Source organism: Prorops nasuta, unplaced genomic scaffold (assembly GCF_024137725.1).
Source record: "Prorops nasuta isolate Cenicafe-Biocafe unplaced genomic scaffold, Cenicafe_Pnas_1.2 PNAS00053, whole genome shotgun sequence".
Classification (NCBI taxonomy): domain Eukaryota; kingdom Metazoa; phylum Arthropoda; class Insecta; order Hymenoptera; family Bethylidae; genus Prorops; species Prorops nasuta.
The window spans coordinates 603,636-626,333 of NW_027116850.1; the positions used below are offsets into that span (position 1 = coordinate 603,636).

General features: G+C 42.2%; 2 protein-coding genes across 5 annotated transcripts in view; one reads left to right on the forward strand and one right to left on the reverse strand.

Annotated features, from left to right (window-relative positions):
- The window catches only part of spg (dedicator of cytokinesis spg), a 31,688-nt gene that overhangs the window by 1,691 nt on the left and 7,299 nt on the right, over window positions 1-22,698 (reverse strand). The window contains exons 1-15 of one of the 3 annotated variants that reach the window (XM_066744911.1): window positions 10,622-10,736; window positions 10,419-10,541; window positions 6,244-6,328; window positions 5,697-6,155; window positions 5,310-5,609; window positions 5,035-5,239; window positions 4,761-4,943; window positions 2,954-4,679; window positions 2,779-2,796; window positions 2,529-2,691; window positions 1,835-2,272; window positions 1,618-1,759; window positions 863-1,538; window positions 423-784; window positions 5-348 (exon numbers count right to left, since the gene is read on the reverse strand). In XM_066744911.1, coding sequence (XP_066601008.1) covers window positions 5-348; window positions 423-784; window positions 863-1,538; window positions 1,618-1,759; window positions 1,835-2,272; window positions 2,529-2,691; window positions 2,779-2,796; window positions 2,954-4,679; window positions 4,761-4,943; window positions 5,035-5,239; window positions 5,310-5,609; window positions 5,697-6,155; window positions 6,244-6,328; window positions 10,419-10,450 — 5,133 coding nt within the window. In that variant the 5' untranslated portion in view covers window positions 10,451-10,541; window positions 10,622-10,736. Of the gene's footprint in view, window positions 1-4; window positions 349-422; window positions 785-862; window positions 1,539-1,617; window positions 1,760-1,834; window positions 2,273-2,528; window positions 2,692-2,778; window positions 2,797-2,953; window positions 4,680-4,760; window positions 4,944-5,034; window positions 5,240-5,309; window positions 5,610-5,696; window positions 6,156-6,243; window positions 6,329-10,418; window positions 10,542-10,621; window positions 10,737-22,698 lie in introns of those variants that run through there. The other 2 variants (XM_066744909.1, XM_066744910.1) reach the window with 2 other exon arrangements.
- Window positions 10,815-22,620, forward strand: Inx3 (innexin 3). 2 transcript variants are annotated; one of them, XM_066744916.1, is made up of 6 exons: window positions 10,815-11,203; window positions 18,384-18,567; window positions 19,430-19,851; window positions 20,099-20,264; window positions 20,364-20,494; window positions 20,617-22,620. In XM_066744916.1, exons 2-6 carry the CDS (start codon window positions 18,405-18,407, stop codon window positions 20,821-20,823), a joined length of 1,089 nt encoding a protein of 362 aa, XP_066601013.1. In that variant the 5' UTR covers window positions 10,815-11,203; window positions 18,384-18,404; the 3' UTR covers window positions 20,824-22,620. The 2 variants fall into 2 exon arrangements, with proteins under 2 accessions (XP_066601013.1, XP_066601012.1); XM_066744915.1 differs by having other exon boundaries at window positions 10,818-11,203; window positions 20,099-20,494; window positions 20,617-22,619.

The following is a 22,698-nucleotide window of genomic DNA, read 5'->3' on the forward strand; positions in this document are numbered from 1 at the left end:
TTACCTCGTCGTTTGTCAAAGATCCCTGGAATGTACCACTCGCGAAATTTCCCCCAGAAGCGTTCAATGAGTTTATCACAGATGGAGGTGAGATATTCATAACGTCATTGCACCTGGACCTAGGCTCAAAGTCCTCATAGCTCAGATTATTGAGATTCGACAGATGTGACTGAAAGTCCAAAAGGCTAGCCGTAGAAATTCCACTATCTCGAAGATCGTTAGGTTCGTTTTGGGACTCCGTATCGTCGTCCGTACTCCATTCCGTGGTGCGTTTATAAACTAAGCGTTTTGGTGGTGCCGGTGGGGCTGAGGTGACTATGGCATTGGCGGAATCTCTCCTATCAGGAGCTAAAAATAAAACATTTAAGATTTTATTGGAAAATACTATAACAAAGAAAAAATTTATAAAAGAAGATATTTACTGTATCCTCTTGGAGGAAGAGGTGGAGCAGGTCCAGGTCCAGGTTCGCTCCAGGAAGTTCTTAGGTTGCCCTGATCACCGCCGTCTGTAGGAGTTGGCAAAGAATGTCTCAGGGGTAATTTTGGACTGAGAGGTTTACTCAAAGTCCTCTGGTGCGTTGGTCTAGGAGGTGTCGTCCCATAGCCCACCGAGCGAGGACGAACTTCTCGCTGAGGAATGGGTGGTGGTGCACCATCCACTTTGGTATAAAATCCTTCATCTTCCGGGAGCCCATCACTATCGGTATTCGAAATTCTACATCCTGCTGTCTCCAAGGTCGCTGGCCTCTGTTTATCATTAATTGGCAGTGGTGGTAATGGTGAACTAAAAAATACATTCTCCATAAATTTCGCAGCAACGAATTAAATCCTAAATAAAAGAGAGATATTATCAAATAATTACTTCACGATACTGTCTTGGTGTACAATCCTCTGTCTAGCCATTGGACCAAGAGCTTGTTTCAATTGTGAAAACCTTTCGATTAGCCTCTTGTGCAGTGGTTGTACACCGGAAGGTGCTAATTGCCCGTGTAGCACCAAGGCTGATTCTAGTACACTAATTTGGTCCAGAATTAAGCTCTTCAATCTGTTGACATGAGAAACCATTTCCGGATTTTGTTTTGAGAATTCTGGCGTTAAAAAGGCTTCTTGATATTTCTTAATCCCACCCATGACGTTGGCATCGATGATTCCTTGAAGCCTCATGCTGAAGGGGTTTATATTTCTGTGTGGTTCAGCAGTGTACTGAGCGACTAATCTTATCAATTCTCTTTCCACGCTTTGCATAGTCTCGCAAGCGTATTGGACCGGTGCCAAAAGCTCCGAGCGTTTCTCGATAACCTCGAACCATCTAAGGATTCCGGGAAGCTTCGCCTCCGTCGTCAAAGTTGTCCTTTCGATCCACAGAGATTTAAATTCGTTCTCCCGATCTACGGGTCCTCTATGGAGCGGTCGATCAAACGTAAATCTACGCACGTCATTCACCAAATAAAATGCCAAAACTCTCTCCGGAACATCCACACCGCTTGAAGCCAAACTTCCCTCCTCGGGTATTGGCTTCACGTTGCAAATTTGTATATCTATAAATAATAAATAAAAACGATGAACAAAACAAGAATTTACCACGACTTACTCATCAATAATGCAAATTTTATTCACATTGACTCTCAGAGGAAAGTATACTCTCGTCCGGTGGTGAATTTTTCATCAAGATTTTAGCACTTGGAAATTCGGTCTGCAGTCTCTGGGTGAATGCACCTATTCTCTCGTATTCCAATCCACGATAAATAAATAGTTTGTTCTAAAAATTGCTAATTGGTCAAATATCTATAGATTTAACATTTCTGCAGTAATTAATGGAAGTAAGAAAAGATACCCTGACGAAGAGTGGAAAACTAAGTCCATAGAATCCAACCCTGAAATATTCTGGCTCTGGTCTCAATTGTGTCAAGATGTTATCCAAAAATTTGGCTTGCAATTTCAGCACGTGGCTCAATTTCGCATAATCGTAAAGCTTCGTCTCGTAGAGGATAGCCAGCTCCTTGCACAATGGGATACCTTTCTCCCAACATTTCCCCCTATCCAGGTAATGTATAATCTTCAGGTATAGAAGCTCTTTCCTTTGCCACTCTGGTTGCTGAGGATGCGTGTGGTCAGGTGGCAAAATATTCGATCCCCAACCAAGCTGGTCCGCGTAAAGTTTCATGGTGAATCCAGCCTCGGTATAATTTTCAGCAGCCAAGTGAAGGTCGTGTAATTTGTAGATATAGCGCAGATACATCTCTTTACGATTAAATTCGTTCTTGTAAAAGTTCTGCAAAGAAAAGAGAAGAATGCCCATTTTAGTATATAACTCACTTAAAATTCACTAGAACAGAGACAAGAGCCTCCAGCAAAGTTTCCACTCGAGCGATAAGTGCGAGTTAAAAAATATTCTGAAGGTGGACACGTGCATTTTGTTTCATATATATACCTATCTACAGAGGTCGCTTCTGAACTTAATGGAATTATCGTATACGTGTCGCAGTGATGTTTTCCAACAACGACTGTATAAAGATTTTAGTACGTACCAATAAATTAACCGTGCACGACATGCGTTTGTCACGATTTTCATCTCCCTGAATCACGCTTCTATAATCCAAAAGTCTTTCCAATAAACGTGTCACTGACGTTATAAAAGCAGTTCCACTGTCTTTCCAGGCTGGATCCTCCGACTGAACTCGGTCCAGTAACCTAATAGAACATAATACAAAATTAATATCTCAAATAACGAATACAATGATTCCCCTCGAAGGATTGAGTCTCCTTAATTTAACTTACACTACACTGAGATGTTCCCTGAAGCAGCATGAAATTTTTAATTGAAATTTAAAAAGTAAGTAAACCCAAGTGTGAAGAATTTTACAGAGAAATTTACAATAGAAAAATTACAGGGTAAAGAGGAGACTTAAATTGCAGATACAGCATTGTGTTCGATACTGTAGAACTTACTTACATGGTATTAAAGAGCTGTCTATACTCGTCGTCTCCTTTATTTTCACTTATGAGAATGTCCAGTTTATCGATGAGTTCCGATTCGACAGATTTGAAGCTTCCTCGAGCCCGCTGCTCGCACTCCATCATGTCGAAAAAGATGTGGAGGGTGGCCTTCCTGAGTTCGCTTTCGGGAACCAGAGTAACTTCGAGGAAAGGACCCACCATGCTGGGTATAAATTCTAACTTTCTATCGCCAAGGTGGGACCACATTGACAAAATTTGGAAACCCATCAATACTCTCATATCGTCGTATTTCTCCATGATCTTTTCACGCTTCACTTCTGAGAACTGCTCGAGTTGCAAGGATGGTTGAGTGAGATAGGCGACAGCCAAATTGAAGTATGTGGACCATAGCTGTGGATCGAAGCTGTTGTGAAGGAATCTTAGGGCCAAAGGTTGTGCCAGTTCCTCGAGAGACTTTCTAATAATATTATTGGCTTGCATCCTAATGACGAGCCAGTCAGATGGGAAAACTTCCTGTCTCATCAAATCCCTGAGAACAAGAAAGACCCTGAGGAGGAAATCCTTAAGAGGCTTTCTGTCTCCGGTGTGGGTGAGTTCCTCCCAAAGACGAGCATAATGTGACTCGTCGAGCAATTGCAGCAATCCAATCAAGCATGCGACTAGACAGCCAAGAACTGGTCCATTTCCATTGATAACGATCAAAATCGTCTGGATTAAAACATCCAATACTGACAAACACAGAGTCTCCACGTCGTGATGGATGCAGTTGTTAACTTTGTTGGTGTCGCGTCCCCTTTTGTGCAAAAAGTTCAAAATCTCCCCAAGGATATCCGTGCAAGACTTGAGTTCCTCTCTTCTAGCCAAGTGGACTCTGAGATGCTGGCAGATAGTTGTCAATAGCATGTTTCTGCTCTCGTCGTCGTCTCTAAATAAAGCGGAAGTTGTGAGATTCTTAATTGCCTGCAGTTTTGCTTGGGTGAGTTGGAGCGGTGGTTCTCTTGGCACCGAGTCCAACATCGTACAGGTCAATTTGGTGACATCGAGGACTGGTAATACAGCCACCAATTGTTCGAATACAGCAGACACAGAGAGCAATAGAGCTATTTGCGAGGGGAGCACCATATCGTAAGGCAGACCCAGCATTTTGTTTAAAGCAGTAAATACACGAAAGAGGTCTTGCTTAAAGCTGTCCTCGTATTGACCAGCCGTTGCTTTGGCGAATAACAAACGGCTCTGTATAATAAATTTAAAGATATACTCGAGAGACCTGAAGCATTTCATGATCGGTTCTTGCTTCTCTGCTGCCGTCACCCAATCAGCGCAATGCTGGACGCTGCTCAACAAGCCCTTGTAGACGAGGGCTGCTGCGAAATGACCGGAAATGTAAGCATCCATCACTGGCTTGAAATGCTCGAACTTTGAATCCTCCAGCAAGCTGAAGATCGATACGAGGACTTGGAATACCAAGCCAGAATGAGCCGTGGAATTGCCATCCTCGGTGTGGAACATTGAAAATAGGGCGTCGAGTATATCCTGAAGAAACTTTACCAGCTCTTCGCCATCCAATCTTAAAACTCTGCCAAGAGCCTCGGATATGCGTTCCGGATGTGCCTTCCATTGCAATAAACTCAGCAGATCTACGTTCTGAGTCAACTTTGTGCTGCACAGCAAAGTGTGAATAAACACCCCTTCCTTGGGGGATCTTGAAAACGGAGATGGACCTGAAGAGATACAAAGCGTGCTTGAATTTAAAATCTCCTAGAAGAAGAGGGGATTTAACGAGACGGAGAGAGTTTTCTCACCGGAAACGTTTGGTTCTCGAGCACTGCTGGGCAATGTGAGGTAGCTCAGTGAATCCAATTTTGAACGATCCTCGCATTTATAAATATACAATTCATGCTGGCCATCTTGAAGAGTGGCTCCTCCGGTCTCCATTAGACGTACAAACGCGAAGGCGAATAATTTCTTGTCATTTTTTTCACGTGCTACAAAGTAACAATAAAGTATAAAAATAAAAATCTAGTATATAAATATATACATATGATCTTGTGGTATCTCTTCATGACCGAGGCTTACTGGAGCAATGTCGAAATTCGAAACGCACGTGGCTGCCATAAAATTTATCGATGGGTACAGCAAGCCTGACAGTCTCCGCCCAGGATGGACTGTTGTGGTGATAAATGACTAAACTCTGATACTCGGAGCTACCATCCATCCCAGCAGCACCGAACAAGCATCCCTCCAGGGGTTGGCCTTCCCAGTCCAATACCAATATGGTTACCTGAGCAACGATAGATTTTTCCAATAATCGATGAGAACTTTTCAGACGAAAATATATATAGGCGACGAACCTCGATATTTTTCCCACTGGACTTTCCACCACGTTCGAATTCGCCTCTCTCCAACTTCAGGTACAGATCGTTCCTGACGTCACCTGGCATAATGACGTCAGAGAATCCAAGTTTTCTCGTCAAGCAGATATTTTTGAAGAGCAGAGGATACTCTCCACGAACCTGGGACAATTCCCCGTGGAGCATGCGAAGAGAAACGACGATTCCATAGTTTGGTTGGCCAGGAAGGGGGGAGCACTTGTTATTTCGAATTATTTGCTCGTGCAGCTGATGAAACTCTTTCTCCTCCCCTTGGTACACCTGGTGCAAAGAACTCGATGTAAATTTTCCAAATTATCGTATCCTCGTGCAACGCTAAGATACATATAGAAGAATATTTCTTGGTACCTTGAAGGTCATTTCAAGTTCATCGGCGTGATCCTGAGCAGCTTCCGAGAGCGAGAGTATCGCGACCCCGTGAGGTCGTCTGTAAGTGGCACTTCCGGTCTTATTCTTGCCGGAATCGGAGTACAGCATCCGGCCGCACCTCATCACGTGCGCCACCATGTAAAGGTCGCGACTCAGGTCGGAGTTTCCAAGGTCAGTAAAAATCGTGCAATTGCTGTGCAGCTTCTCCACGTAATTGGAAAAGCCTTCTTTGGAAATTCGTACTAGAAATCTCTCGCTGAGGTATTGGGACTTTTTGGCGTCGTAAAGGGAGAAGTAAATCTCGGTGTCCTCGCCAACGGAGTGGCCGAAATCCCTCATGCAGAAGTAAAGATGGTGAGTCAGCACTTTCTTGTGCTCCTTCCGCCTCAAGGTCCCCCGACCCGATGCACCCTGAGAGTTCTCCGCGCTTTGCACGTGCTGAAATTATAAGATTCACTTCTTGTTTCTCCTCTCTCTAGAAAATCATCTTCCTGCTAAAAGTAGCAATTAAATAACGGTTATTTACCACGTGATACAACTCGACCAGTGACATCGTGTCTGGGTCCACCATGTGGGCCCCTTGCCTTGGTACCAAATCCAGTCCCAATTTCCTACAAGAAAAAATAAATAAAAATACAACATTTATTAAAATTCAATTTTTTAGCCTCTATAATAAAATTTTCGTGTCAATAATGAAGAAATTGATTTAAAAAAGGGTTTTTATTAAAAGATTGCCGAAGGTTTATCCACTAGGGAGTGAGGGTGGAGAACAACGAGTTGATAGTTAGAGAGAGAGAGGGATAGGCAATTGCATCATTTTTTGGGCATTATTATAGACGAGCCGTGGCTATTTAAGGTGTTGGGAGGAAGAGGGGCGCATGCCATAGGGTGGACGTGTTCTCGAACGGAGCGCGAGAGAAAGAGAGAGAGAGAGAGAGAGAGAGAGAGAAGAGGGGAGTGGGGTGGGCCCTAAGGACTCCGGCGTTGCCACTGAGGCCCCCACGTGGCTCTTTCACCTCGTAGGAATGCAGCTATCTGCCAGAAGGTAACCGACCAAGCTGTACCTTACAACCCAACCGAGACTTTGTCGCCGCGAAGCACGCTCTCAGCGCATCCAAAAAGCCAGTTCCACGAATAACGGAGCTCCCAACTTGATTCTCTACCAAATTCAAGGTCAACGACCCCAACCCTCCTAGAAAATTAACGCATTAAAAATCTATGCGAGGCCTGCTCGATAGTTTAATAGCAAATTATTCATTCTTATCAAGCAGCCAGACTTGTTTTTTAAACTTATACTTATATAAATGAACCGTGTTTGAAGAAGAAGGCCACGAACTACAAATTTACGGGTTTTCCATGAAAATATTTCTTGCTAGCAATCGGGACTTGATTTTGAAAGGAGTTCGATCGTTTCACTGGAATTTTGACTAGAGAATTTTGCTTATGGAAGTGGTTTATGAGCGTTAAAAACCTTTCATAAATCCGTGCGTCGTTGCTGGCAGGTCTCGGCCATACCCGGAACGCTCCCACACCCTCACCGACAACCTGACAATCTCGTATCTAAGGATCTCCAGACCCCGTTCACGTCTCAATCTCAAGCCGAAAACCGCAATCACCAAAAAAAGTCGCCATAACGACTAAAAAACCTCTTCCAGGGATTCTTGAAAAAATCCGAATCGACGTCTCCATTAAAAAGAACACGATGGAATCTCGTCGTTAGGATGAAACTCGAAAGACTGTATACAGTATACAATATCGTAAAGTGTGTGCAGCAGCGATATAAATGAATTGATCCAGCAATATTAAACAAAGAAATATGAGACGAATCGCGGAAACGCTCCTGCCGAATTTTTCAAAAGCTTGGGATACTTTAATTACGGAAAATAAAAAAGAAGAAAATTTGTAGTAAAACTATATTTTTATGTCACGTGAGATAAGAGGTTTGTCTATGGTAAAATTATTAGATGGTAATGAGGGAAGGGGGAAGAGTCGATAAAAGTGTGGAATTTCGGTATAGAAGAAGGTTGGTGGGGGGGCTCTGGGTGCGTGGGTCCGAGGCTGGCAGGCCCAAAAGACCTCCCCTCTCCCTCCATTAGCGGAGGGTCTTGATGGAATGCAGGTGAGCAAGCGGACTTGGATGCGTGGAGACAGGTTCAAGCAGTGTCCGCTGGGACCTATGGCCCATTCCAAAGATATCGGATATATCCCTCACGCTCCCACAGACGAGTTTTACCCCCTCCATAAGGCCCAGCCGCGTCCCCTCGCTCCGCCGCTCCCGTCGCCACCTACCGAGCGCGCCGTCTAACACGAATTCGTTCGGCCAATGCCCGTGAACTTCGGTTCTCTCTGACTTCGGGCATTTTCATACGTTCATTCCCATACCCATTCAAGACAAAGCATCCTAACTTTCCTTGCCCACACGTACCAACGATAAAAATGTCAAACCGCAAAGTTGCCAAGTGGCGGAAAACTTAAGAGGATCTCGTACGCTCGTACGCTCCGACTCAAAGCCCCCTGCGCCCACACAATGATAAATCTATGTACCAAGTCTCCCGATCATTCTCCCCCTCCCAATTTTCCTTTCTCCCTTCTTCCTAATCTCGGCATTTTTCTCACGAGCGTGACATCACAAAGAAAATTGTTCGTGGAATCATGATTCCAGTCTCACCGGTTTCTGTCCCGTGAGATTTTATCCACCGCCGCAATGTGACGGCGCTGGACCAAGCAAGCTTTTCGCTACTGGATGCGCTTTTTCATTTATGGGAGGATGGAGGGGGAAAAGTGCTCTTCGGTCTTAATTAGGAAGCTTCAACTTGGTCCCTCGAGCTCGTGTTTCTCGAGTACTTAAACTAGCTTCAAACACCTTTTAATGGGACCCCCGCGTTAGACAGTTGGCCCTCTTGTGTTTGCGGAAATTTTTAGACACTCGTATTTTCAAGGATCTCCACTACAGTGCCTGGAATTTACCCACTTTTTCGTTCGAATATCTCCTATCGGGAAAAAGCCGATGCTTCTCGGCTGATCTCGCTTAATCGCTTGCCAATTGGTTTAATTGAGATCGTAGGGGACCCGACGATTCGGCCCTGACATCTATTACGCTACCTTTTACTCCGCATGCAACTCCAGCCGCGGCTCCTTGTCAAAGGTGCACCAACACTCATGGAAAAATTACGGCTTGCGTGCTTTATATAAAATCATACGAGAATTTTCATGCTGCTTTATCAAAAGATAAAAGCTCGCCCACCACCATCGTGTGCTTCCTTTTGTACAACGAGACTCAGACTCCTTAATGACCTAAGCTGCTTGAAATCTCTACAGGTGGCGAAAGATTTTCTTTAAACCACCGTAATCGTAAAGGGCGTTCATTAGGATCGCGACACAAACTTATATCAAAAGCAATATTAAAATTTCATAAGGCGTTTCTTAGCATAGCTTTACAAAAGTTTTCTGCTCCCTGATTATATAGAAAATTATAAAAAGGAAAATTATTTTACAGTTTATTGGTTTCAAAATTTATCAACTTACCATAAAATTCTGTTTCTCCAGATGATTCTAATATTAAGTTTTTTCTATATATGAAGAACCTTACGAGGAATTGTGAACGAGGAAAGGTAGGGTATAAAATATTGTAAGTCGGTGAGGTTTCATTGAAGGTGAATCAAGAGTGAGTCACGGATGTATGAAAGAACGGCGAGGAACATCCAGCAAGGATGTACGGCCCTGGCCGAACAACTTCACCGTGCTACGCTAGGATGCAAAAGGAAAGAGCAAAAGAGTAGGGTAAGCTAAGAGAAGCAAGAGGAAAAAGAGAAGACGTGGGGAGAGAGTAAACTGGAAAGGATAGAGGATCCCTGCGCGATTACGCAGCCGGGAGTTCCTTCCTCCAGCGTGTTACACCGATAAAGAAAGAAGGAGGAAGAGGTAAAGCTATAAGCGAGACGAGTATTTATTACGTGCCCTACGGCCCTGAGAACGTCTCTGGATGATAGCTCTTCTCCACATTAACATTAAACGTCACGCAACTACTCCAAAAATCTTCGACAAAAAATCCTAAACAATTAACCTCCAACCTAACCTATATTCAAGTCAGAAACAGCAGTTTTAATATTTCACGTTCGCTCCTTTTCTCGCTTACATCCGGTTTACTGGAGCGAGGTGTAATAAACACGGGAAACTTCAAGGAAACAAATTACCAAAGCAACAGAGTAGAAACCTCCGAGAAAAATCGGATATAATCTGTGCGATAACAAGAATGGAATCCAACTAGTGTAACGTTAATAGCAATGCACAGTGTTTTATACGCAAATATTTGAAAAGAATAAATTTTGGTTAAACTCTGATCTTTCTTCGTGTAATTTGTTATAATCTTGGCGGTGACGTTTGTGTGATTTGTATAATGGGAAGTTTCGTTCAAGGCTTAGATTATACGAGAGCGTTTTGCGCCAGTCTCAAGATCGGCTCTTGAACGCGAATGGCCGAAAGCGCGTTGTCCTAGGCGAAGAAACAGTATCTTTGAACAATAGAGAAGATTATTCTGTTTTAAATGGAGAAAGAGAAACGGAAAAGGTAAAGAAAAGCACCAAGCAACCTTTAAAGAACCGCGGGACGATTCATCTCTGTTTCTCTTGTGGAACGAACAGGTTCCCGGCTTGGTTACTGCGTATTCACCGAGCTGCAAACCTTCGGCTCAAGATATCCTACCTCTCTTTCTTTCTGTCTTGTTTCAATAGCATCTCTTTTCCCGTGTACAAAGCACGCAAGACTCAAAGTTCTCCCAGTAACAGTAAGAGCTCGTTCTAATTATAATAATTCCTCGAAAGGACCCTAGAATGGTGAAATTTAATGGTTAAGTTTTAAATACTAGCGAGATTTCTTAAGTATTTAGATATTGCAATCTGTTTTACCGACGGAGAGAGACTAGGTTCCGTAAGATTAGGTGAATTCTGGAAGAAGAATGAAAGGGATGGAGAGAAAATCAAGATCGGAGAGGTAGGGAAACTCGATGATTCTGGTAGGCGTTTGTCCCCACATGGAGGAAGGCAAGATGGCGGAGTGGTGGGGCCCCGAGCGAGCCCCTCGATCCGTTCAGTCGTTCCTCGTTCGTCTCTGGGCCCCGTTGCCGAGACACGCTTGCGGTATCCGCAAGCAAACCTAAACTCGGCTAGCTTCCCTGTCCTGGCCAAGTAGCCACTAATTTGCTCATTTTTCTCCCCAAATAATTAGTAGCGCCATCTACGCAAACCCCCTTGTTTTTCGAACGTGCCGTGCTAACGCTTCTTGTGTGTACCTTTCAGTGAAACTTCGACATATTCTTACGTACGTAAAGTTGTGTGAGAGTAAGAAAAAGAGGAGAGAGTGTGGATTACTAAGTGGCAGCAATAGAACTCCTCCTGTTTTCGTGTGAAAGTATCGACACTGAAGATCTAGCTTATAGTCCTAGAGGAAAAGGTAGTCGCGAGTCACTCAGTTGCAACGCTTTGTACAAGGTATTTTTTAACCTATCAAATCTTTATCTCGCGCAAAAACGCAATTACTCACCTTTGGTCCATCTGTTTTCACTATCTTTTAAGTGCTTTCATTGTTAGTAAATACTAAAATACTCGCACAATTTTGAGGTTCAAAGTTATATAGAGTTTCCTGCAAATATATACGAGGTCTTGTTCGTCAAAATTTGGACCTTTTCTAATAGTGTATGACGATACATGATAATAGGACGCTTAGAACACCTGCTTGTTGGGCTGAAACATCTGCTTCAGGGGGAGAAGCAGCGGATAGATGGTGCTGGGGAGAGCACGCCTCATTGTAAACAATTCAAAGCCACTAGGATTCCATAAAACCAGATAAGCAAATACACAACGCAGCAAAGAAATGTAAACAGAGCTACAAACTGTAAAAATCAAAGGTTTTTTGTTGTGAACATTTTCGCAATTTAAGGTTAAAATGATTGAGCTTACAGGGAGTTTGGTGAATCGAATTGAAAAATTAGAGCTATCGTGGAGAGTGCAGCTAGTGAAACGACAGAATCCAAGGACGTTATATGGAATGAAGTGAACGTTAGAATCGTGGAAGCTTGGCAGAATCAGTTTAAAGTCTAGTAGCGAAGGAGCCGTCCATTAAGAGGATACAAAAACTGACGAGCAACGTGTAGAGATGGTTCCATTGTTAGCCTGCCCACTCGTGTTCCGCTCTATCAAAGAAATCCAACTATCAAACTCCACGCTCGCCACTGAAAAAAAAAACTTTTCTGATTTATCGATCGTTTCATGGATCCTGCAACTTGACCGCTCGCGTTCCATAACAGTAGAGTTACCTATCTCCTATTCTTCGATATAACAAAGAGCCCACTGCACGCTTACTCCGCGTATATTTATCATTCTACTCCCGGTGTCAACGTTCAATCTATTAATAGCCAATTATCAAACACTATGATCCAACGATTCAAGAATTAATTAAGGAATTAATCTTTTTTAATCCGCATTCCAGTACTGCTCGCTTTAATGAACCAATTTGCAGGGACGGCAATTAATTCGATCGAGTCGAGCATCCGCCACGCATCTATTTAAATAACAATGGTATCTAGTTAAAAAGCGTATCAAAATTTATTCAGCTTGGCCTTGCACGTTTTTCTTTCCGTACGTAGCGCCGAGAACTCGATGCAAGTGTTTTCTCGATCGAAGCTTTTGTTGATATACAAACGGAAGAGAGTCATTGAGTAATGCGTTGTTTTTGGAAGAATAAGTTACGTTCTTTGAACAATTCTGAAATATAAGAGACAAATTTTCTAGCGCAAAGCAAAAGATTGGTATAATTTTATCATCAACGTGCTGCCTATCTCCGGCACAATAAAATCATAATCAGGATGGAATTAATGCGTTAAACTCGTTACTTTTAAACAGACTCAAACGACTATTTACCAACTCTTGCGCAAAGCGCATATGGTGGACACAAAGGCAGTTGGAGAGTCTCGGCGTGACCCATAAATTCAGCTGCAACGATTTGCCCATAAGCCATCGACTTGCTCGAGTTCAATTACGCGAATCGTATCAGTACCGTGGTATTCTCCTATGTTTACACGCGAATAAACGTCAAATATTTTACCAGCGAGCGACAAATCGCTTTTCTTTGCGTTTCTCCGTGCTTCTTTGCTTATTAGCTCTCGCTAGAAAAACCATAATTGCCATCGTACAACAATATTTAGCGTGCTGTTTAGAGCCTCGTTACTCGCCCGTTATCTCGTTCTCGCGGATGACAGATTACTACACACATAAACATAAACGTAAATGTGTGCATAATCATGCATTCACAAATCTCGGACAATGTTGTCAAATGCTGTGTTGTCCTTACAAAACCACCCCGGAGATCAGCCAATCGTATGCATCTTCAGCAGACTAAAGGGAAACAAGATTTCCTGCGTTTCTTTCATTATATATTGAAGTTTTGAGTTTCTAGTAGAAGTTACTTTGTGTTTCATGCTATTAACCGGTGTAATAGCTTTACGGTTATGGCCTGGATCTCTGATTAATCCAAGGAGGAGCTTATATCATAACCTCCCATGTTGCAGCAACATGTTTTCCTGGTGTATGCCTATCACGCGTGCGTAAAGAAACATTTATGCTACGCGCGAGTAACGGCGCGATAATTCTGTGCTTGTATGTATACACGAGGACCATACGGGTGGTTGGCGTGCCATGAAACATAATACAAGAATCGCGGTCAACAAAACCTTTCTCGCGTCCTGTCCTCTCTACCTAACCTAACATAAATCTATTCGCGCGCTTCTACATACCTTATCCACGAATCTTCCCAATTCGACCGTCCAACCCATAGGGCGCTAGCATCGTTTCCCATCATTTTCTCTCGAGTATCGCAACAACCGCAACGCACTTTCGCGGGTGGCCAATAACGTGAATCATATATGCATATATACTATATGGCGGTACTCATACTTCCGGAATATCCCGCCTTTTTCCACAACAAAACTTGTTCAACTTGATCGATATTCCAGTTCTACGAGTCTCTTTTTTAAATGGAAAGCTATAGGAAATAAAGCAGTCGTGGTGGTCGTTGATAAAGGTTTATCTTTTGGTCGTTAGTCCTTAAGATTAATTGTTATTCTTTTTATTTTAGAGAGTTATTTTGTTTTGACTGCTGGGAGCATCGGTTAATTCGGTTCCGGGCATCCGGATTAGGCAACAATGGCGGATTACTAGGATTTTCTGGAGAACGCTGCTCGCTCCTCTGTTATATTGTGTTAGCAACTTCGCAGACGTTCCCACGTGCGGAAAGGCAGCCTTGGGCAAATTTACCATCTGCGAATCGTGAAAGTAGGGGGTCTGTGAGAGGCCCACCTTCCTCGACAGCAAAGGTCGAAGTCCGTTCTCCTTATTTGGCCAACGAGACCTGCCAGAACTCAGAGAGAGAGAGAGAGAGAGAGAGAGAGAGAGAGAGAGAGAGAGAGAGAGAGAGAGAGACCCCTCTCGCAAATCCAAACCCCACGGGAATCCTGTTTTAAGGAAGATTTATCGCCCAACTTTTGCCTCTGCCTTACCCTCGTTGGTCCAACAGAATTTTCATTATTATGAAAACCAGTAAGAGTTTCGCCAAATTATCCGTCATAACCGGTTAACCACGTTTTACGAATATACAGAATTCTGGGAGTACTTCACCTGATTTGTATATATCTGTTCCAGGTGTATATTTTACTCTTCAACGTTTCATTTCATTAACTGGACTCTGCCAATTGTGAATTGTATATATATATATATATATATATGTAAAACCAAGCCCCATGGTTAACTGCTCAAAAGATTTGACAATTGGATCAAATCTGTGGCATCACAAAAAACTGACTCGGTCAAAGAGGACATTAAAAAGAAAAATACAGTTATTTGGTCGTACACGAGGAGTACGTTTAACCGTAGACATTTCTCTCTGAACGGCAGTGTATAACTATATATACGTCCCTTCACCAGAAAGATTTAACAAGTATGCGTGAGTTTCTCGCAAACTTTCAAGCATTTCTGTATCGGTGAGAATGAATGACGAGCTCGGAGGTAAGAGTCGCATTAATTACAAGAGATTCCTAGAAAATCGCTGATCTTGGTAGGAAAAAATGGCGGACATTAATTAAGCCACGAATGACAGTAATCGTCAATTACCGAATGAAGGAAAAAGACCTCGAGAAATAAAGAATGCGTCAACGGTTTTATCCGCTAATCGCTTAAATCCGAAGTTAAAAACAGGGTGGGGGAGATTTTACCGTTCACTCTCACGATTAGACAGAGCTATCAGACTTCTGCTTGAAAAGGCAAAGTGTAGTTTTGTTGGAAAATGCACCTATGCAATTGCGTCGATTATGCGAGTGAATACATTAAGGCGCAATCATTGCCCAGAGCTATTATTCCATCTAACGGGCTTAACTCGCGGGTTCGCCGATCTCTAGTCGAGATAAGAAACTGCCATGCTAAATAATTATTCTTGTAATATTATAGAGAAGTATAAAATTAAATCCAACTAGAAAAAAAAGTGCATTCGTATCACAGGCAAAAACTTTTCATTTTAGAAATATTTATTTCGATCTTTTTTCCTTCTACTTATATAGGCACGTGTGAAAACAATCCCGTGCCAACGATAAATACACGCAGGCACAGGACACATAAACAACGGAATGTAAATAACGAGGTTGAATGGAATAGAAATCGATGCTTCGACGACGTGCATAAAAAGCAATCTTCGACGAAGCCACATAACAAAGCAGTCATGTGGAAAGGATATTAAAACGGAGAGTATATACGCAGAACGGAATGAATATATCTCTATTATTCTTGGAGGAAGGAAGTATCCGTTACGCGGAATTACTTAATAGTTGTGACGCATTAGAAGGATCAACTCGTAATTTTGTGGTCCCGGAAACTGCGTGATTCACGAGATGATGCACCCGAAGGGAAGAAAAGAGAGAGAGAGAGACTCAACGGGTGGTCTCCTTTATCAGGAATTCTCTTTGAGTCATGCCAGACGAATCTTGGGAATGTCGAGACGAGGCAGGCAGGAAAACCACGCTGAAACGACAAATGAAATAAGGGATTAAGGAACATTCTGCAATTTCCATAAGCGCTGGACGTCCTACGAGCTTCGATCGAATAGCTGAAATTGCTAAACTCTCCTCGGCTTTCCAGCCTCGTTCTCTTCATTTCAAATGTCGTCATTCGGAACACGATAAATAATTAAACTTGTGTATTAAAAAAGGAGGAAAAGAATTATACACAGCTTTTGAAGAAAGACGAGCCAAAATCTAGAGTTTCGCTGCTGCTGATTCGCAAAGGCGTCTGCGGTTTATAGGAGGAAATCGTGCGAGAGGGGACCTTGTCTCGCGGTTGCAGCAAATACCTTTGCGTACAGTACTGCTTAGAGCTGGCACATTCGAACCGGCCAATCGCAAGCGCCGAGAAACGAGAACTTCCACGACTCGAGAATGAAAACAAAGGTCAGCGCCCCTCTCGACGGCCTATCGATTAGATTTCTCTGCGTGAAATATCGTATACCTACCTTAATTAGCTCCAACATTTCTTTCCCCTTTAAATCGGAAGAGTATAATACGTTTTTTAATACTAAATCACTTCATGGAAAGTATAATAGCGAAAGGAAACAAACTTAAATTCAATATGTATTAGAAAAATTAATTGTTCTAAAGGAACCAATTCTTTGTTTCCCCATCTTTTTTGTAAACAATTCTGTATAAAACTCGCGTGGTTGGACAGGATGAGCGTGCGAGAAATTGACGGATTTGCAAATTATGTGCAGCGATGCTCGTCCCTTTTTTTCCATTTCCATTAATCGGAGAGAGCAGGGATTTGCAGGTGAATGTAAATTTAACGACGAGTCGATCCGCGAATAACTTATCACAATGAAACGCTGCGCCATCAGCTCGTATGTCCTCAAAAGTCTATCCTCCACAGCGTTAATTTGAAACCAGCTTGAAATTTCAAACCCGATGTCTCCCGCGAGGCCTGGTCATCTCGTAATTCGCAGAAAGATTTCGAAATCCAACTATTGCCAGCTAAATTGGCTGCGTTGCATTGCTGCACTGAATAAACGACCACGCTGAGATTTGCAAAGCGTAACGTGCAAAAATTCGGAGAATTCTAACAAATATAATTGTTAAGCTTTGCAACGATTTCTCCGTAAATAATCTAATAAAATCTATATATCGTTATACTTCATTGGAATAAGTTAGAAATTAATTTATTGAGATAAAGAATAAAATAGTTTAAGAATAACTTTACCAAGTCGAATTTCAAGCGGTCGTCCGATGGAATTTATCGATTTCCCGTTCGACATGGAACGGTGAATTGAAATAACATTGCATCGGACTAAGCAAATGTGGCTTGAATTAACAAACAGCGTGGATCTCTCTCGTGCATTACGGATGCTGTGTGGAATCGCACTTATTTGTGTGCGTGCTGCGAGTTGGTGTTGGTTCATTAAAGTCACAACCTCTGCGTGATATATGCGCCAAGCTCCTCGTGTGGATTGACCCTACGCGACAGCACGTGTTCGCCTGCCTTCAATTAATTAATTAATAAATAAAATTCCAACTACTCTTAACTAAGCTAAAACGAAGCTCCACCGCCTCTAGCACTCCCTCCTCGTCAAGTACGAAGGAAAAGCAATCCAATCTCGAAAAAATCGTACCGTTGGTCAAACGTTTGAACGATCTCCAAAATAATTGTGCGTCTAGAGATTAATGCATTTTTTGCTGCTACAGAGGAAATATCGAGGCAATCGATTCACGCGGACCGTATGTGTTTGGTCATTTTCGATATAATCGCGCGTGAAATCAGAGCCCGATGGTTTTCTTTTTGTTGGGATGGCAGGAGAGTCGTGCCTGGCATTCCGCGCGTGGGTGTTAAAATTCAAAGGCAGCTTTTGTAGAACTTTGTAAAGAGCTCCGTCGTTGTGAATTTGACGCGGACTCGTTTTAAAGCGATCCCTTTTGTTTCTCGATGGGAACAATCCGAGGGTTCAAGAGCACGTTCCACGCGTATGAAGAATACATATCGATCCCTCCACGTCTCGCGACTTCCGCGACTAAACTATTAATAATGAAGCTAAAGCTACATGGATACGTCGAATAAGCTACCATATCACTTCCATACAGCGATTCTTCAGCAGTAAATTAAATTCAATCGTGTCATTGACACAACTTTCCTAAGAGAGTCCTGCTCAATTCGTCCCGTCGGACGCTAATTTTTTCAATCTAGTCGCAATCTGTTCTCATCGAGCCGTTTTAGGCGAAATTCTCGGCGGCAGCTGGGTCGATGACTGGACAGGAACGTTGACGGACAGTGAATCGTACAATTCAAAATGAAAATATACGACAATAGTACAAAATGACTCATTAGGACTGACTGAGTTGCGCGATAAGAATGCCAAAGATTTATTCGCATGTTCGCATGAATGATCAGACTGGGCAAACTCTAAACACGATTGCTCAGCTGCTCGTTGCTTTATCTAGCAGGCTATTACGACATAATACGGCAAAAGTATACAATTGTCTTGTCCCACTTTCCCAGTTTCTACATATGTGTTCTCTATCCAGGAGAAATATTATTAATCTAGTAAAATGTAAAATAAAAAACGATAGACTAATGAATGATTGTTTTCCAGGTCCATTGAGGAGAATCGACAATGGCAGTGTTTGGTTTGGTGTCCGCTGTTGCGGGATTCGTGAAGGTCCGGTATCTCATCGACAAGGCAGTGATAGACAACATGATCTTCAGGGCACATTACAGGATCACGTCGGCTATACTGTTCGCGTGTTGCATCATTGTGACTGCTAACAATCTAATAGGTAAAGCCTGCTGAGTGTCTCATCCAGGAAAGAATAATCACTGAGGAAAACCATCATTCGACTGGAGACTCATTAATCACTAGAGCAAATTCTGCTGAATTTGTGGAAGTAGCCTCGATTGATCATCCGGGCGAGATTGAAATGAAATCGTTTTTGCGAGGTGAAAGGTCAGCCATGTGGAGCTGAGATAAATTAAAAGCTATGAAAGAATTCTTGGCTCGAAACATTGTCATTGTAATCGTTGGACAAAAATAGCCTCCTGTATAGGTATAGAGTAAGCGTGGAATGCCTGGGAACTCACCGGCTATTCATTGGGGAATTTTACTGCTAATTTTTATAACCTTCAGGAATCACCCAATGCTGCTCTATCAGTACAAGTGCGGCAGATATAGCTGCAACCTTGTCGGATATCCCGCAGACGAGTTTCCTCTTGATTAGACCGCGAGTGGGCGTTCATTACGCACGCAACTAGCGCTACACGTTAGCTGCATTTGACCCATTTACTGCTCTCAACAAATGACATTCCAATCGATCAATGAAAGACTCCCAATCAATGCTTCGGGTCCAATTACGCTTTACGATAGAAAAAAACAACAAATTGTATAAAGATTAACTGTATTAATCACTGTCGATATAGTAACGATAGAGAAGATTAATATTAACAAGAATCTTTGCGAATATTTAAATATTTGCTGTGAGATTGAGATTAATGTTCCGGCTAGTTGTAGGAAGATACCGTTATCTCTGTAGGAATAGTATGGATAAGAAACGACACGGTTTTGAAATAGAGAATTATTCGATTGTTCTTGATAATGGAATTTCTTGTAATTAAGAGAAATGCTAATTTTTATTCATTTTGCAGGCGACCCAATCGATTGCATAAATGACGCAGTGTCGGACCGTGTGTTGAACACTTACTGCTGGATCACATACACCTTCACGCTGCCAGAGAACATTTTAAAGCCAGTTGGTACCCACGTGGCCCATCCAGGATTGGGAATAGACGTGGGTGAGAAGAGGTACCACGCGTATTACCAGTGGGTACCATTCATGCTCTTCTTCCAAGGAGTCTTGTTCTATATTCCTCACTGGATGTGGAAGCAGTGGGAGGAGGGTAAGATCAGGATGATCACCGAGGGTATGAGAGGCGCCATGGTCGAAACCAAACAAGAACGAGAAGCCAAAACCCAAAGACTCGTTCAGTACATCGTCGAGACCCTCCACCTGCATAACAGCTACGCTGCTGGATATTTCTTCTGCGAAGTACTCAATTTCGTCAACGTCGTAAGTATCTCCCACGCAAACCCTTGTACACTCGCATAATGCATCGTAAAACTTTACAACCTGGACACACAAGCATTATCCTAGTAAATTCCTCCATACCATTCCTATACTTCCTGTGTAGATTTACGCCTCTCTCAAATCTCTCACCTTTTCACGCTGCGATCATTTTCTTCTCTATGGAAAAATAATAACGGAAATACGTATTTATATTGGATAAAGGAATAAGCAGTGATTGAAACAATTTCAGGTGGGCAATATTTTCTTCGTCGACACGTTCCTGGGCGGGGCCTTCCTTACCTACGGAACAGACGTTGTCAAGTTCAGCAACATGAATCAGGAACAACGGAGCGACCCCATGATCGAGGTCTTCCCAAGAGTTACCAAGTGTACCTTCCACAAATATGGTGCTTCCGGTACAATTCAAAAGTTCGATGCACTCTGCGTCCTTGCCTTGAACATCCTCAATGAAAAGATCTACATTTTCCTCTGGTTTTGGTTCATCATTTTGGCAGTGCTCTCAGGTATAGCTCTGCTGTACAGCATGGCCGTCGTTTTGCTGCCAAGCACCCGGGAAACCATTCTCAAGAGACGATTCAAGTTTGGAACTCCTGCAGGGGTCAATGCCCTTATCAGGAAAACCCAGGTAATAAAAGTTTTGGAACAAATTCTTGTTCCTTTTGTCAGTGTTTTGTCACGCGATATTATATAAAAGAGCACGGTTGGAGAGAATGAAGCTGATGGTAACCTATTTTCTTACGATTTCAGGTTGGAGATTTTCTACTGCTGCACCTTCTGGGTCAGAACATGAACATGTTGACCTTCAACGAAGTACTGGACGAGCTGTGCCGCATGTTGCATTTGGGATCTAGCAGCGGAGCGTCGCCAACGTCGGTTCCATCGGCACCAAGCACTCTCGAGATGTCCCCGATATATCCGGAAATGGAAAAATACGCCAAGGACACCGAGATCTAACATGACCGTCATTGATTCGCCCTTTCTCTTTCTTATATTGTGATAACGCCGCGGTGCTTTCGAGCCTTCGGCACCAATAAAAAGAATAGGTTCGTGCTATCGACGGATATCTTACGCGATTGGATCCATCAGGATCCTCTCGGCTCAACCCAAAAGGATCCGTACGATCCCCTATCAATCACCGTCCAGCCTCGAATTTAATTACCGCACGAAGCCGTCCTTAGCACAAACCCAAGTTAGATTATCGAATGTATTATGTAGATAATAGTGCGCGATGCTCTCGAGTCGACCATGCGTGTACAGATCTCTTTTAATCTGTAGCTGTTAAATTATGGTAAGCTCGGGATGAGAATCCTTCGACGAATCTTACGAATAGAATTGATCCAATCGACTAGCTCGATTGTATTGTGAATTAATTCGCTAACTAGACATTTTCGGTAGTTATCATGATGCGATAACAATTACTGGCGTTTATTCGTTGCTTCTTCTAAAATCGATCCATGTCACATCGGATCTTGCGATAATTTAACACGATTTATGACACGTAGGTAATCGCATTAATGGTGTTCCTTGAACCTCGTTCAAGATACGTAAGTTATGTAATGCAATCTCGTGTTAACGCCTGTCATAATTGCGTTTACATATTTTCCCCAATAATTTGCAGTGATAGCATTGTTGATGGGGCGTGGCAATATTATTTTATATTCAGCAAGACCTTGCGATGGGTGTTCCCACGTATCTCTCTGGTGCCAATTTTCTATTTTCTCTTAAAAATAGACTGCTTCTCATTTAGTTTATATGTGCGTACGAGATGCAAGGGTATTGCGCGATATAGCTCAGTTTTACTTTTGTTAATTATAGGTAAAATGAAACACAACTGATAAGGTACGATTCAAGATACACCATTGACGTGGGATCAGCGCCAAAATATCTAATGAAATAGAACCAAGCAATTATAGTATACATATATATATTATATATGTTATAGTATTTCAGTGCCTAATCAAATGTTATCATCGCCGATTCGTAGATATACGAAAAGAAAAGGCTCTAGCAATGAGAAATTGGATCACTTTCAATTCCTCATAGTGGCCTTCGTGCAAGAAAGTTCAATGTGCATTTCGATCGATATATAAGGTCAGCTGCCATCCGTTACTGAGTAGAAATCAGTAATAACTCCATTAGTATAATTTCGACAGATAAACAAAAACCAATATCGCTCGTCAAAATTTCACCTCACTGCCAGATATTTTTTTCAAGTTCGATTTATCAATACGACTTGTGAAATTTTGTATTATTGACAATTCCATAATGTAAGGTTTCATTCCGAGAGTAACTTATTAAGCGAGTTTAAGCATAATTATATTCTTAACATTCTCCCTCGTATTTAAATAATTGTCAATGCTCATGAACTTCATGAATTGAACGCGAAGATAGAATCGCTGCCGATAAACATATAAACACTAGAATTATCATCATTATCCTTATTTTCTCTTAGTACATTAATAAAGTTAATAGTTTATCAATTGTCGCGTTTGAGTGATATCGTTTAAATAGACAATAAGAGACACGAGACAAATCAAATAGTTGTAATAGTACTTTACAATGTGCCTTTCATAGGATACGTTATACGCCTAGTTTAAGAATTAAACGGAGCACTGCAATTCGGTGCACTCTTGTAACGATTGCACGTAAGGTCAAAGAAGACTGTCACTTTGTGCAAACAATTGTCAAAAATTACGAAGCATTATAACATCAACGGAATAATTATAAATAATAAACAAGGTTTTTCAACAGGCGGGCCTTGGAATTTCTCGATAAAAAGAAATTTATAATACTATAATTAAGATATTGAATGAATCATTTATGGATGTA

Bases quoted from the DNA above. Each gene is read 5' to 3' on its own strand.
- Inx3 (XM_066744915.1), top strand. From the start codon at position 18,405: ATGGCAGTGTTTGGTTTGGTGTCCGCTGTTGCGGGATTCGTGAAGGTC. The intron at 18,568-19,429 runs GTAAAGCCTGCT...TTCATTTTGCAG, and splicing joins GACTGCTAACAATCTAATAG to GCGACCCAATCGATTGCATA. The intron at 19,852-20,098 runs GTAAGTATCTCC...AAACAATTTCAG, and splicing joins TACTCAATTTCGTCAACGTC to GTGGGCAATATTTTCTTCGT.